The sequence below is a fragment of the Podarcis pityusensis genome (assembly GCF_964106645.2).
Source record: "Podarcis pityusensis genome assembly, chromosome: 16".
NCBI lineage: Eukaryota > Metazoa > Chordata > Lepidosauria > Squamata > Lacertidae > Podarcis > Podarcis pityusensis.
The window spans coordinates 24,349,360-24,364,152 of NC_138041.1; the positions used below are offsets into that span (position 1 = coordinate 24,349,360).

At 47.6% G+C, this 14,793-nt stretch overlaps 1 protein-coding gene across 7 annotated transcripts in view; it reads left to right on the plus strand.

The window, feature by feature from the left end:
* The first annotated feature begins 812 nt into the window (after positions 1-812).
* The window catches only part of SMTN (smoothelin), an 82,325-nt gene continuing 68,344 nt past the window's right edge, over positions 813-14,793 (plus strand). For all 7 annotated transcript variants that reach the window (XM_080986207.1, XM_080986208.1, XM_080986212.1 and 4 more), the window contains exons 1-2: positions 813-946; positions 2,606-2,801. In XM_080986207.1, coding sequence (XP_080842333.1) covers positions 2,751-2,801 — 51 coding nt within the window. In that variant the 5' untranslated portion in view covers positions 813-946; positions 2,606-2,750. The remainder of the gene's footprint in view (positions 947-2,605; positions 2,802-14,793) is intronic.

The window sequence follows — 14,793 nt, forward strand, 5'->3', positions numbered from 1 at the left end:
GTTAAGTATGGACCTCCGGAACGAATTAAGTACTTAACCCGAGGTACCACTGTATAGGCTTTCAAGCTGTCCAAATTGGTGCCCATCACTACCTCCTGTGGGAGTGAGGTCCACAGTTCAACTGTGTGCTGTGTGAAGAAGTCCTTTACATCTGCCATAAATTCTTGAGGACTGAGGTGTTGTTGTGGTGGAAACGCTCTCTCAGGCTCACACCGCTCCAATCTGCACTACAGCGACAATAATGCTGTCCTACTTTGCAGAGCTGTTGTTGAGGGGGCTGCTTTAAAAGATATTTGAACGCGTTTAAAAAGCTGCTAGTCATGAACTGGAATGGACTGATTTGATGCTTGCTTGTCGCTCTTCCAACAAAATTAACAACAGATAGCAAAGTGTTAGAAAATAACATATACAGTGGAACCTCTACTTACTGTAAATGACATTCCCATCAGGTATAACAATATGATCATTTGGAGGGGAAATATATGCAAATAAACAATTAAGGCAAAGAGATACAATAACTCTAAGCAGCTTGTCAGAAATGGCTGCTAAGTACCTTTAATTTCAATGAGTTTTCTCTTAAAAAACGTCGTTCAAGCCAGTCTTGTCCTCAATCCCGGGGTGCCACCTTGAACTACAACCCCCAGCATGCCAAGCGGGGAAGGCGGGCTTACAAGCATAGGGAGGCGTGGCCACCTAATTGAATTGAACCAATAGCGCAAGGTGGAGAACTGTTACGCGAGCGTTCGGAGCCAGATCCGCCCTACGATTGGTCCCTTTGAGAAAATCGGGGCGGGGCCTTGAAGGAGGAGGCTGGGATTTGGCGGCGCGGCGCGGCTTGCTGGCTCAGAAGTGCTTCGAGAGCCGGAGGGTGCGGAACTGTATCGGGATTTGAAAAGTGCATAGAGGCAGGGCTTGGCTCCTGCATGGCTCTGCCGGTTCTGCCGAGGTGCGTGCCTTGTTCTTGATTGTGTGTGAGGCGGGGGGGGGGAGAGTAAATAGTTAATCCGGATTAATGTGAGCGGAGGGGGGTGGTGAATGGCTAATCCGGACTGGGAAGGGTGTGTTGCCAACCTAAAGCGGGTCTTTATTGAGAGGAAGAGAAGTCAACGGGTTAACTGGATTCGGGAACCGCAGTGGACTAGATCCGGATTGCAGAGGATGTGTGAGGCTAGTAGATCCGGATTGAAGAGGATGTGTGTCCCAAATCTGGACAGCGCGTCTGGCTTGTCGTCGGTAATCCTGAAAATGGGTGCGCAACTCGGACATCGGTTTCAGGAAAGGCTACACATTTAAGACCTACTAAAGAGATGTGCGTGTGCAATGAAATTCCTTAATCTGGATTAAATGGGATTTCTCACCCCACACCTCCCTCCTATACTTGCTGTTAACTTCGTGTGTTGCTGCCCTTTCCTGACACCTGGTTTTGGGCCCCTGAAGTACCAGGTGCTGTCGTTGCTGGAGTCAGTTGGCACTTACCTGGGAGCTGCAGAAAGATTTAAAAGTTAGCATTCATTTGCTTTTTCACCATTTTAATAGTCATTGTGCCATAACCATGTAGACCTTCTATTTCTAGATCTATTGAACCTCAAAACTATTGGGTTTCTTGTTCCACTCTGGATGAAAGACCTTGCATAACTGCACGTTAAACTGCCTGTGGGCTATGCCCCCACCTTTCCCACGGATACTTTTTAAAATAATGACTTAAATCAATATGCACTATATTATTTACTGTTTTTCGATGCCCCAAAAGCTCAGGCTAATATATGTCTGGGTCAGCCTGCTTGATCCTCTCAACAACCCTGTGCGGTAGGCTTGTGGAGAGGATGCAACATATCCAAGGGAGTCTGATGTCTGAATAGGCACCTGAAGCCTCTTTCTCCTGGTCCAAATCAGTTTCCATTCATTTCTTATCAGCCCTGTGTTACCTCGTGTGTCTGGATATATATATAATATCTCTGTGTGTCAGTGATGACACCAGCCCGGTAAGTATGCTGCCTGGATGTTTGTCACTCCCAATTAAAATGAAGCAATTTCTTGTGAGTAGTCAGTTGTGCCGACTTCCGAGAGGCTTATTTTCCTGAGTCAGCCCTTCTCTCTCTCCCCCCCCCCCCCAATATGTTGGGTATCTGGGTGGGCAAGATGCTAGCTGGCCCGCTGCCTTTTTGGCAGGCTTTGGAATCGGTATGCGTCTGAGCTGGGTGGAAAGCTTTTCTCCCTGATGAGTTGAGAAACTCTGGCACTCTGCTTGAGGCTCCTTGCCTGGCCAAACTCTTGGAGTTGAGAGAGGGGGAGAGGTCTCTCTCTCTCTCTCTAGGTCTGGGGTTGTGTGTCTTGAGGGACTCATCAGAGTTTCCTGGAAGCCAGTTGGCCGGTGTGTGTGCATGAGAGACAGAGAGATCTACGATGTTCTCGGCCAGGACTGGCGTTCAGACGGTCTCTTTTTCCAGTTTGGGGATTAGCAGCCAGTGAATCTGGCTGCCCTGATTCCATTTGCCTTTCAACACCCTGTTTAATGACTCCGGGGGGAAAGACCTCCCAATTATTATCTCTTTCCCTCCTCTCCCCCCCCCCCCGCCTAACGCAGCTGTGGTTTGTTCTCTTCCAGAGTTCCTCCTCCGAGCCGGCTGTTCGGATGCTGAGCGGGCCACGCTCCCAGAGTTTGCACACGGAAGCGGTGTCTTGAGACCACTGTGAGGGTCTTTTCTTTGGTGGGGGGCAGAAGGTGGGAAGCTGGACGTTGACCCGGGGACATGTCGGAGGAGAGGCTCTTAAGCATGGACGAGGGGGCGCTCCGGAAATTGGTGAGTTTTTCCCGGGATGCCTGCCCTATGGAAGGTGCCTGCAGATTGCTGCAGAGGATTTAAGAAAGTTTTGGGTACCTATCGCTGGCTACTTGTGGGTTCAGATCACCAATTCCACACTAGGGATCGTTAGGAGTGAATGAAACTGCCGATGTAACAGAGTTGTACAAATCTATGATGCAAATGCATTGAGAGCACTGTGTACGTTCTGGCCGCCTCATCTCAGAATGGGTATTGAAAACTTGGAAAGGGGCAGCTGAAATTATCAGGGGAGTGGAGCAACTCCCCCAGGGGGAAAGGTTGCAGTGTTTGGGACTTTTTAGTTTAAAGATAAGGCAAAATGCGCTCGAGTCCGGCTTGCGGGTTTCCCACAGGCATTGGTTGGCCGCTGTGAGAACAGAATGCTGGACTAGATGGGATATTGGCTTCGTCCAGCACTGTTCTTCATGTGCTCTTAGAGTCCAGAGTGAAGCCAGGGGGCTTTCAAGAGTGCCTTCTCCACCCAGCACCCTTCTTGCGTCTCAGAGCCTGGGAGGTTTGCAGATCTTCGACTGAAGAACGACAGAGGGTTGAGTTTTTTTGTGCATTTGTCTTTCACCATGGAAGTCAAGGTGGTGTATTTTGGGGCCTCCAGGTAGTCTTCACTCCAGGTAGAGTGTCTGGAAGCACCTGCTTTGCAGGCAGAAAGACGCAGGTCCAATCCTTGACATCTCCAGGCAGGGCTTGGAACGTCCTGTGGCTGAAACCCTGGACAGGTGCTGCCAGTCAGTGCAGATCTTACTGAACTAGATGGACTCAGTGGTCTGATGCAGTACAGTGAAGGTCTCTGGCTCAGTGAAAGAGGATCTGCTTTGCATGCAAAAGGTTCCAGGTTCAGTCTCTAGAGTTTCCAGGCAAGGCTGGGATTGTTCTGTTCCGGAAGCCCCAGAGAGCTGCTGCCAGTTAGTGTAGACAATACTGAGCTAGATGGACCTATGTTCTTAGACTTGTCTATTGTCGGCCATAACATGTTCTTCCACCATGAAATGGGAGAAAAATAGTACTACTACTAAGAATAATTTTATTATTTATTTGTCGCCCATTTGACTGGATTGCCCCCAATCTAAGTAATACTCAGAATAGTAGATCCAGTAAAATGAATGGGCAATAGTTCAGCGGGTCTTTTCTGAATACAATAAATCTTGGTTGTTATTATTACTACAAGATTATTACTTTTTAAAATCCTTAATGAAGGCTTGCAGGATGGTTTACCTTGCTTTCAGGCATAAAATCTTGAAAGTACACGGCACAAAAGGAAAATGGACTGGGAGGGCAGAGGAAATAGTAAGCAGAGTACAAGTTCTCATGACCACTTGAAGTGAAAAAGCTCAAGGTGAGATGCCATCAAAAGGTGCTGGCTTCCCTGTTGCATCAATGGAGTGGCCCTGCATCCCTTCTCTTTCTTCCTTACTTTATCCTGATGGAATAGCTATTGCTGCCAGGTGACAGCTGATGGAGGGAGGAGCCCAGCTTCTCTGCAGAGCTGGTAGTGGCCCATATATATGAGTTCATGTGAAAATTTGAGGTCATCGTATGCTGAGTCAGTCCATCAGTCCCATCTAACCCAGTACTGCCTACACTGACCAGCAGCAACTCAATGGCCGCTTTCTGCAACCTGGTGTCCTCTAGGTGTTTTGGACTGCAATTCCCATCAGTCCCAGCTGATGTCATGGGTGCAGAATTCTGCACCTGCCAAGGGAGCTTATTGAGTGCACCGTGCTTCTGAATAAGCACAAAGGAAGGGCCCAATCCTGACCTCTGTTTAGAAATTGCAAGCCACCAGGCGAGGTCACTCAGCTTGCCAATAATAGACTTGAAATGCAACGTGGACTCTTGTAACCCCAGCTCCAGCCTGGTGCCCTCTATGTACAGTAATCCCACAACGAACACACATTTAACTAGTGCGCATTCAGCTTTACACGCTTGGCAACTTAAAAAAATAATAATTAAAAAGGGGGTGTAAAGAGGACATGCATCTGGGGTGTGTGTGTGTGTGTGTGTGTGTGTTTGTGTTTGTAAACTTGGGCAGTCCCTCCCGCTATTCATCTCAATGTGTTTCGACTATACCTGATTTTGGCTTTTAAGAGTGATCCCCGAAATGTAACCTTGGGCAAGTTGAGGGCTCGCTTTATCGCTGGACTGTGGTTCCCATCAGCCCCTGCTTCATATGGCTGTGCTTGACTGGGGCTGATGGGAGTTGTAGTCTTAACAACATTGCCAGGCTATGTTCTGCCTCCACGATGGCTGTGTTCTGCTTCCAAAGGCAGGATGACTCTGAATGCCACTTGCTGGGAATCCCAGCTCAGATCCTGCTTTTAGGCATCACATAAGCATCTGGTGAGGGACGCGGGTGGCGCTGTGGGTAAAACCTCAGTGCCTAGGACTTGCTGATCGCATGGTTGGCGGTTCGAATCCCCGCGGCGGGGTGAGCTTCCGTCGTTCGGTCCCAGCTCCTGCCCACCTAGCAGTTCGAAAGCACCCCTAAGTGCAAGTAGATGAATAGGTACCGCTTTATAGTGAGAAGGTAAACAGCGTTTCCGAGTGCTGCGCTGGTGCTGGCTTGCCAGCTGCAGCTTCGTCACGCTGGCCACGTGACCCGGAAGTGTCTTCGGACGGCGCTGGCTCCCGGCCTCTTGAGCGAGATGAGCACGCAACCCTAGAGTCGGACACGACTGGCCCGTACGGGCAGGGGTACCTTTACCTTTACCTTTAAGCATCTGGTTGGGACGTGGGTGGCGCTGTGGGTTAAACCACAGAGCCTAGGACTTGCCGATCAGAAGGTCGGCAGTTAGAATCCCTGTGATGGGGTGAGCTCCTGTTGCTCGGTCCCTGCTCCTGCCAACCTAGCAGTTTGAAAGCACGTCAAAGTGCAAGTAGATAAATAGGTACCGCTCCGGCGGGAAGGTAAACGGCGTTTCCGTGCGCTGCTCTGGTTTACCAGAAGCAGCTTAGTCATGCTGGCCACCGGCTGTACACCGGCTCCCTTGGCCAGTAAATTGAGATGAGCGCTGCAACCCCAGAGTCGTCCGCAACTGGATGGTCAGGGGTCCCTTTACCTTTAAGCATCTGGCTAGGGCCGCTGTGAGAACAGGATGCTGCACTAAACAGGCCTCTGGCCTGATCCAGAAGGGCTCTTCCAGGCTGGGGAAGTAGAAGCTTCTTAGGCAACAGGAATCCGTTGGTTTTATGGCCGGCACGTGACGTTTCTTTCCTCTCGTAAAAGTTTGCCAGTTTTGCATTTTCTGTAGGTGTCCTTTGCCTGCCAAACCAAGCGGGTGCCCGGCGCCCTTTGAAAATGAGCTGTCCCAGAGCCCATTTTGGCTCACCTGGTCCCTGGAGCTGTTGGCCCTGAAATAAGCTGATGAGCTTTACAAGGGCTCTTTGTGTGCCTTCCAGATCGTTTCCCCCCCTCTTTCTCTCTCTCTCTCTCTTTTTCACTGTGCCAAATTCCATTTCCAGTGCCCTGCCCTGCCCAGGAGGGGATATACATCATTCAGAGCTGGAGAAGGAGGTTGGAACATCTCTCTCTCTCCCTCTCTCCTGGAGAAACTTCTCCCTGTTGGACCTCTCCATCTCCCCACCCTTTGGATAAGAGATGTCTGGAGATTGTTCAGGGCTGAGCATCACACCTGGAGAGGTGTTGGGTGGGCTGGGAGATGCAGGGGCTGTTTGCTACTGCGCTAGTTCTAAAAGAACTGGCCTAGCTGTGTTTCTCAGCTGTTGTTGGATTACAACTCCCATCATCCCTGAGCGCTGCTAGTTGGGATGATGGGAGGTGTAGTCCCAACGACGACTCGGGGACCCAAGCTTGAAGAAACGCTGCGAGAGGAAGTCGCTTGTTTGAGTGACCTGGGAGATGCTGCTGCTGCTCAGTGGGAGAGCATCAGCCTTGTGGAACGCAGAAGCTCCAAGGTTCAGTCCATAGCATCTTGAGCAGGGGTAGGCAACCTAAGGCCCAGGGGCCGGATGCGGCCCAATCGCCTTCTCAATCCTCAGTCCAGCCCATGGACAGTCTGGGAATCAGCGTGTTTTTACATGAGTAGAATGTGTGATTTTATTTAAAATGCATCTCTGGGTTATTTGTGGGGCATAGGGATTTGTTCATCCCCCCCCCCCGAAATATATTCCAGCCCCCCGCAAAGTTTGAGGGATGGTGGACCAGCCCACGGCTGAAAAAGTTTGCTGACCCCTGATCTTAAGGTAGGGCTGGGAAAAGACCCCCCCCCCCGCCTGACACCCTGGAGAGCTGCTGCCAGTCAGTGTAAACAACACTGAGCTGGATGCTTGAGCTCAGTGGAGCACTTGCTTTTCATGCAGAAGGTTGTCCAGCTTCAATCCATAGAGTGGTTTAACTGTCAGTCCCTCTTCCCAGGGAACTCTGGGAATGGTAGTTCTGTGAGGGGAAATGGGGGTGTGTCTCCTGACCACTCAGCACCCTTAACAAACTACAGCTCCCAGAATTCTTTGGGGGGAAGCCATTCTAAAGTGCTTTGAATGAATCCTAGAATTGTAGAGTTGGAAGGGACCCTGTGGGTCATCTAGTCCAACCCCTGCAATGCAGGAATATGTAGCTGTCCCATACGGGGATCAAACTTGTGACCTTGGCATTATCAGCACCACGCTCTAACCAACGGAGTTCAATGTAATGTGACTGAAGAGCAGTTATTCTGGGTTTAATGGTATGGTTGGAGGCTACCTCCCCAAGCAGTTGCATGTTGATGTTCCCTGCAATAGACTCTTCCTTCGCAGCCCCTACAAACTTGTCGCTAGCTGGGTTCTATGGCTCCGTCTTGTACCACCTCAAAACGTAGTGCAAGTAGTGTCAGGGCTGAGCGTGAGCTATGAACCCCAGCTTCAAATCTCACGTCATCTGTGCTGGAGATAGTAGCCCTTTGTCCTCGCAGCTCTGTCCAATCTGTAATATTAGTATTGTTTTATTATTCTTTATTGACTTTATATACAGTGGTACCTTGGTTCTTGAACGGCTTGGCTCCCGAACATATCAGCTCCTGAATGCCACAAACCCGGAGTAAGTGTTCCGGTTTGCGAATGTTTTTCAGAAGCCGAACGTTCGACTCAACTTCTACTTGAGTGCAGGAAGCTCCTGCAGCCAATTGGAAGTCGCACCTTGGTTTTTATATGGTTTCGGGAGTTGAACGGACTTCCAGAATGGATTAAGTTCGAGAACCAAGGTACCACTGTACCGCCCTATACCTGGAGGTCTCAGGGAAGACTATGGGAAGAATAACAGCAGCCTACCTTATAGGATCATTGTATTATTATTATCCACTACTACTACTACTACTATTTCTATGTTTATATCCCACCTTTCCTACAAGGAGCTCAAGGTGGTGAACATGATTCTTCACCTCTCTATTTTATCGTCACAACAGCCCTGCTATGTAGGTTATTCTGAGAGACGGTGGCTGGCCCAAGGTCGCCCAATGAGCTTCCTGACTGAGTGGGGATTCGAACCCTGTTCTCCCAGGGCCTAGTCCAATGCTCTAAATGTCAACTATTTACAAGGCACTTGGGGACACTTGAGCTGCCAAATCGTGCCGTCTTAAAGTTCACGCAATCCTTTTCCTACCTTGAGGTACGCTTCATCCCATCACCTGCTCTGAGCACCTGGGGCTGTTTTTGCTCTGGTCGCCGGTTTGCCAGAGGCAGGTGACCGGCACATCATGTCCTTGTGTTTTCTGCTATCTCCTGTTCTTCTATTTGTTTGCACAAGCGTCGTTCTGTTTGTCCGTTTTGCTGCTACGGAGAGTCGTGGCAAATACCGGCTTCACAGGCAAAAAAAGCCTGTTCTGTGAGGTGCTTAAAAATACAACCTGCTAGCTTGATTTATCCTTCAGCCCGAGTGCCAAAGAAGCTTTTGCCTAGAGGCCCCTTAAAAACTTGGTGACGTGCATATAGTGCCAGGTTTCGGTTAACCAGCAACTCCCCCTTGCCCCCCCCCCATTCCTGCCACAACAAGATTAGTTTGCCTCAAGCTGGGAACACACTGTGATCAGGACCTGTGCTAATTCTCAGCTGTCTTCTCCCATCGGGCAAACGTGCTACCTTCTGGGATGGTGTAAAGAAAATGGTCAAGTGCTGTTTCAAGGAAAATTGCTCTGTCCATGGACCAGAAGATATGTGATTCTCAGGCCACGTCCCTAGCTTTGCAAGCCTTCCTTCTGCACAAGTTTACTCAAGAGTCGGCCGTATATAAGACAAACCTGCTGCATCAAGCCAAATGGCCCTTTTGGTCCAGGATTTTCTGCTCACAGTGACCCACCAAGATACCTGTGGGAAAGCAGCAAGCAAGATCTGAGCCCAAGCTCCTGCTGTTTCCATCAAACTGGTCTTCAAAAGCATTACTGCTTCCAGCTATGGAGACAGCATAGCCATTGTGGCTTGATAGCCTTCATGGATTTGTCAAAACCTCTTTTGTTTTTTTGAAATCATTTTTATTGGTTTTACAAATGCAAAGTTCAAATAAACATTTTTTTTTTTTTTAAATCTATATAAATAGATTTTCCAAACCTCGGGACTCCCCCCCCCCAAGTCCTCTCCATGGGAGTCTCATTTTAAACATCTACTACTGCATATTCATCCATACTCCAATTTTTATATCAAACCATGGTAATTTTTATACTGCAAGTGAAATCAAAATACTGCTTTTGTTTCCACCTGCTTACAGTGGTCTCCTAAGTAACTTATACCTTTCCCCCATTCTTTTATAAAGTTTTTGTCCTCTTGGGTTCTGAGTTTTCCAGTCAGTTTTTCATATACGGAGCAACAGCTGCCCGGATGCTACTAGCCCAGAGATGGAAAAAAAGATAAAGTCCCTACTCAAGAGAAGAATGGCAAACCAAGCTCATGGACTATGCCGAGATGGCAAAACTGACTGGCAAAACCCCTTTTAAAGCCATTCAAGTTGGTGGCCATGAATGTCTCCTGTGGGAGGGAGTTCCACAGTCTCTGTGCTGTGTGGAGGACTATCTTTTATCTATCCAGAATATCCAGCTTCACTGGATGTCTCTACCAGTTCTAGCATTAACAAGGGCAGGAGAAAACCTTTTCTATATCCACTCTGCACGCCGTGCCTAATTGTGTGTAAACTTCTCCTCTTATTTGCCTTTTTTTTCCAAACTAAAAAAGTCCAAAACGCTGCAATCATGTGGGAGTCACTCTGCCTCTTTGATCATTTTGGTTGCCCTTTTCTGAACGTTTTCCAGCTCTACTATATCTTCTTTCAGGTGAGGCGATGAGGACTGACAAGGCAAGATCAAGACCTGTTTTTTCCTAAGAGGCTGGAGTCAGAGTTCGCATTTTGCGACCAGCATGGGTCCAGCAGAATGTCACTTAGAGAAGGATCTGAAATATTTCCCTTTGTTTTATTCTGGATTGCTACCGTATTTTTCACTCTATGAGACGCACCAGACCACAAGACGCACCTAGTTTTTGGAGGAGGAAAACAAGAAAAAAAATATTCTGAATCTGAGAAGCCAGAACAGCAAGAGGGATCGCTGCGCAGTGAAAGCAGCAATCCCTCTTGCTGCTCTGGCTTCTGTGATAGCTGCGCAGCCTGCATTCGCTCCATAACACACACACACATTTCCCCTTACTTTTTAGGAGGGAAAAGGTGAGTCTTATAGAGCAAAAAATACAGTATATTTGATGTTTCAATGTGTTGTCAGCCGCTTTGAGATCTGTTCTTTAAAATATAAAGTGGTACAGAAATGAAAACAATACGCAGCATCCCATTCAGTCCAGCTCTTTCTTTTTAGAACCATAAGGACTAGAATCCTAATTTCTTTTGAGGGTAAAGGAGGTAGATCTGTGAAACAGTACCAGCCTTTCAAACAAGGTCCCCGCATTCAGGCCTAGGCATCACAGGATCCTATTCCTGGCAGCCTGTTCCTCTGTGGCTGAGAGAGTGTCCCTGGTTGCTGATTTGCTGCTGGGCCACGTTCAAGCTACCTAATTCACAAAGCCCTAAATAACTTGAGCCCAAAGTCCCTTAGAGACCTGATTCCTTATGCTCCACCTCTGTCGTCGAGATCCTCTGATGGGACACTTTCACTGCTCCCCCATGTGGCCCCTGAGGTTTGGCTGCCCTTCGCTGGGGATTGAGCCTGTGGCATGCCTTGCCCTGTGGAACTCCCTGCCACTAGAGGTTCAGCGGGAACCATCACATGACTTTTGAAAACTTGGTTCTCGTTGTTTAGTCCAGACTTTGCAACGTGATCTTTTCTCTTAATCGAATCGGTCTTTGGTTTGTTGATGATGATTGTTTATGGCTTTACCGATCGCTCTATGTTTTGCCGATTTTATCGGTACGTCGGAGTCCACCTTGCTGTATTATGAATCTGTAAATAAATGGATTAACTCAAGGAGATAGATTTAAACTGGGCCTAAGTCGTAGAGCATCTGGCTTGCGCATAGAAGATCCCTGGTTCAGGCCTTCGCATTTCCAGGTAGGTGTGGGAATCTCCTGGAGGAGATATACCCTGGACATGACCCAGCAGGGATGTTTCCCTAAGCTGACAGCTCTGAGGCTGTGTGTGCTTGGTTGGAGAATGATAACAGGTGCACTGGGGCGGCTGCTTTTTCAGGAAGTCAGGCAGAGAGGTGTGTCTGGGACCCGGTGCTGGCCACCTGCTCCTCTGTGCCCTTTGCGGCAGGCACACAATATCAATTGCAGAATGAGATGATGGGCTGTGGTGCCAGCAGGCTGCTATGTGGAGGAGACTCCCTGTAGGGATGTGAATAGATGCTAGGATATATTTATTAGATATAATCCTTCCTCACATTTGTGAGGAGTGGTATCCCTTTGCAGCTTAAAAAGAAGCTTAGATTTTAATTTTAATTTATTGGTCTTTGTTCTCTTCATCTCATCAGCAATCCAGAATATATATATAGTCGTACCTTGGATCCCGAACGCCTTGCGAGTCGAATGTTTTGGCTCCCAAACGCCGCAAAGCGAGTGTTCTGGCTTGCGAACGTTCTTTGGAACCTGAACGTCCGACATGGCTTCCGATTGGCTGCAGGAACTTCTTGCAGCCAATTGAAAGCCGCTCCTTGGTTTCCGAACATTTTGGAAGTCGAACGGACTTCCGAGGTACCGCTGTATAGCTATGCACTGTCTTTTAATGGTGTATCTAGGTGCATTCTGTATCATATGAAGAGAAGGCATATTTCTTTGTAGTGATGGTTGAAGTGGCCACGATGGTCGCAACAACAAATAAACTGAAAAACACAATATAGCTATGTCCTCTCTCTGTGAGGACACAGTGAGAGTGTTTCTCACAAGAGTTCTCCCTAGCAAAGTTACAGGAAAACTCTGTGAGCATCGGCTCTTACCCTGCACCTATCTAGCAATCGTGAATTGTTGGTTTTGACTGCACTTTACATATCCCACCCTTCCTCTCCCTGACAGGGCCTATTTTTGAAAATGTAAAGCCTATAGGTCGGAAGGCCTGGAAAACCCCCCAGAAAAATAGGGAAAAAAACCCCGCCCCCAATTTTTCTGGTTTTTCTCCAGTCCTTCCCATCTCTTGAAGCCTGCTCCAGAGGGCTCTCGTTCTGTTTGGATGAGCACACAGGAAGCAGAATTGCGGAATCACATGCCTGCATGTGCTAACCCTACCTGGTTGCTCTTATGTCTTGATTAGCAGCCTCGTAGCTGGTTGTCTTTTGGGTATTTCAAAAGACGAAAAAAACTGTGGCTTTGAAACCAGTGATTGATTCAAAATTGCATCTGCTTGTTGTAAAGCGTAGACTTAAGACCTGCTCCTTCAGACTCGGGAACTACCATGCAATTTTTCTTCTTCTTTATGATATCATATAATCATAAAGTTGGAAGAGATACCCTGAGGATCCTCTAGTCCAGGCATAGGCAAACTCGGCCTTCCAGATGTTTTTGGCCTACGATTCCCATCATCCCTGATCACTGTTCCTGTTAGTTAGGGATCATGGGAATTGTAGGCCAAAAATATCTGGAGGGCCGAGTTTGCCTGAATTCTAGCCCAACCCCCTGCAAGGCAGGAATATGCAGCTGTCCCATACGGGGATCGAACCTGCAACCTTGGCGTTATCAGCACCACACTCTAACTAAATGAGCTATCCAGGCACCTTAAGAGGTGCCCAGATGCATAGCAAACAGACCAGCTTCCCCAGATCTTCCCATCTGTTCCAGACCAGCCTTGAACCCGGATTCTGTTGCCGAAATAGTATAATGGAATGTGATACTTGATTCAGTTTTTGGTTTAAAGATGGAAAACTGTGGTTCTAGTCCTCATTAAGAAGGAGCTCTGTGGTTCAGCTTCTGTCTCTACAGTACTTGACTGTCATATGGGTTAGCTGTCATTTTCAGCGAAGGAAGGTTCAAGAACCAATTGGTGCCTGGTTTTGCCAAAAATCGTCTTGTAGTTCCTCGGGCTTGTTTCCCTCTAAATCTCCAGCACCTTTTAATTCTGGTTTAGTGTGTTGGGTTTGCCTATGGGGAAATCTCTGCTCCAATCCCTGCTTGGTTCTGCGGCCTGTAAGGTATGTGCTGGGCAGCAATTCAGTATTTCTTTTTCCCACCCTAGCCTACCTCTCAGGGTTGTTGGAGGAAAAATGGTGCTCTTAGTCTCTCTGTGCTCTGAAAACAGGCTTTCTATAACCTTCCGTGTTCTGCGGGTCAAAGATTTGGTCGGGTAGTTTTAAAGCATTACCTCAGCTTAACAAAAAACTTTAATCATCAACCAATCTGATACTTATGTTAGCTCCGAAAGTAAATAGTTACAACTCTTTAGTGTGGAAACAATGAAATTGCCTTTTAAAAATGTAGCTGTTAATCTAAGGGTTATTATGACTCAATTTATAATGTGCCAACAATTTTGTGCAAAGTTTAAAATGCAAGACAGTATATTAATTTAATCTACCTTTTTAAACAATGTTAGAGAAGATATAAATGAGAACGCTTTCCCTCTTGTCTCAAAAGCCCAGATCTGCCAGCAGTTGCAAAATTAATAAGAAAGAAGAAGAGGAAAATTAAACTGAAATAACACGTAGCTGTGTCTATTTAAAAAGCAAAAAGCCAGTTTTTAAAGCTGCAAGCCAGTTCCTTCAAAGCAGCTTCATGGAATATTTTTACAATATTTGACAATTAGCCCTACCTGTTCTCAGTCGCAGTTCCCTTGGGGTGACCCGGGAGGCGAGTTCAGAAGCTGCCCTCCTTTAACCCACAGATAACATTGTTTACTACATTTAGATCTCGCCTTTCCGCCAGTGAGCTCAAGGTGGTGTCTACCTGGTTCTAAAAAAGACTTGGTTAAAAGTGCACCGTCAGAAATTACTTTTCAGCAAATATTTTTGTTCACAGGTTTTCAAAATATGCAGGCAACAAAGGTTCAAGCAAATTCACAGTACAACTGTTGCAGTAGTGGACAACGTGAAGTCAAGGATGTTACAGTTTTGCAGTGGAAATGATTTATTTGTTGTAAAATAACAGCCGAACAACATTGTTATTGATCCGTGCGGGTTTTTTATTTTATTTTTTGCTATCCAGCCCGATGATGAAATTGCGGAGGGTTAGAATTCCCCTGCCCCACTGGGACCCCTGTCTTTTTGTTGGTGGGGGGCTTGGAGGTCTCTCCCTTGTTATTTTGATCCTGCTCTCTGAACTTTTGGAGACTGGAGGCTGGTCTTATTTCTTCACTCAGGCTAAGAGGGGATTAGCCCATATAAGGAGAAAACTATGCTCTTCTCTATTTTTCCCTTTCTCCCTTTCTCTTCCTTCTCTCTCCACTCCTGCCCTTCAGCCAGGTTTCCTCCCCTCCCCACCTCTCTGCCCCATCTTTACCCATCCTGTGCTTGCATTCCTCTGCCCCACTGCCGCCTCCATCCATGCCCCCCTCCAAATACCAGCAAGATTCCCCCTATAACTTTTCCCCCCTGCCAATGCATTCCTGAGGGC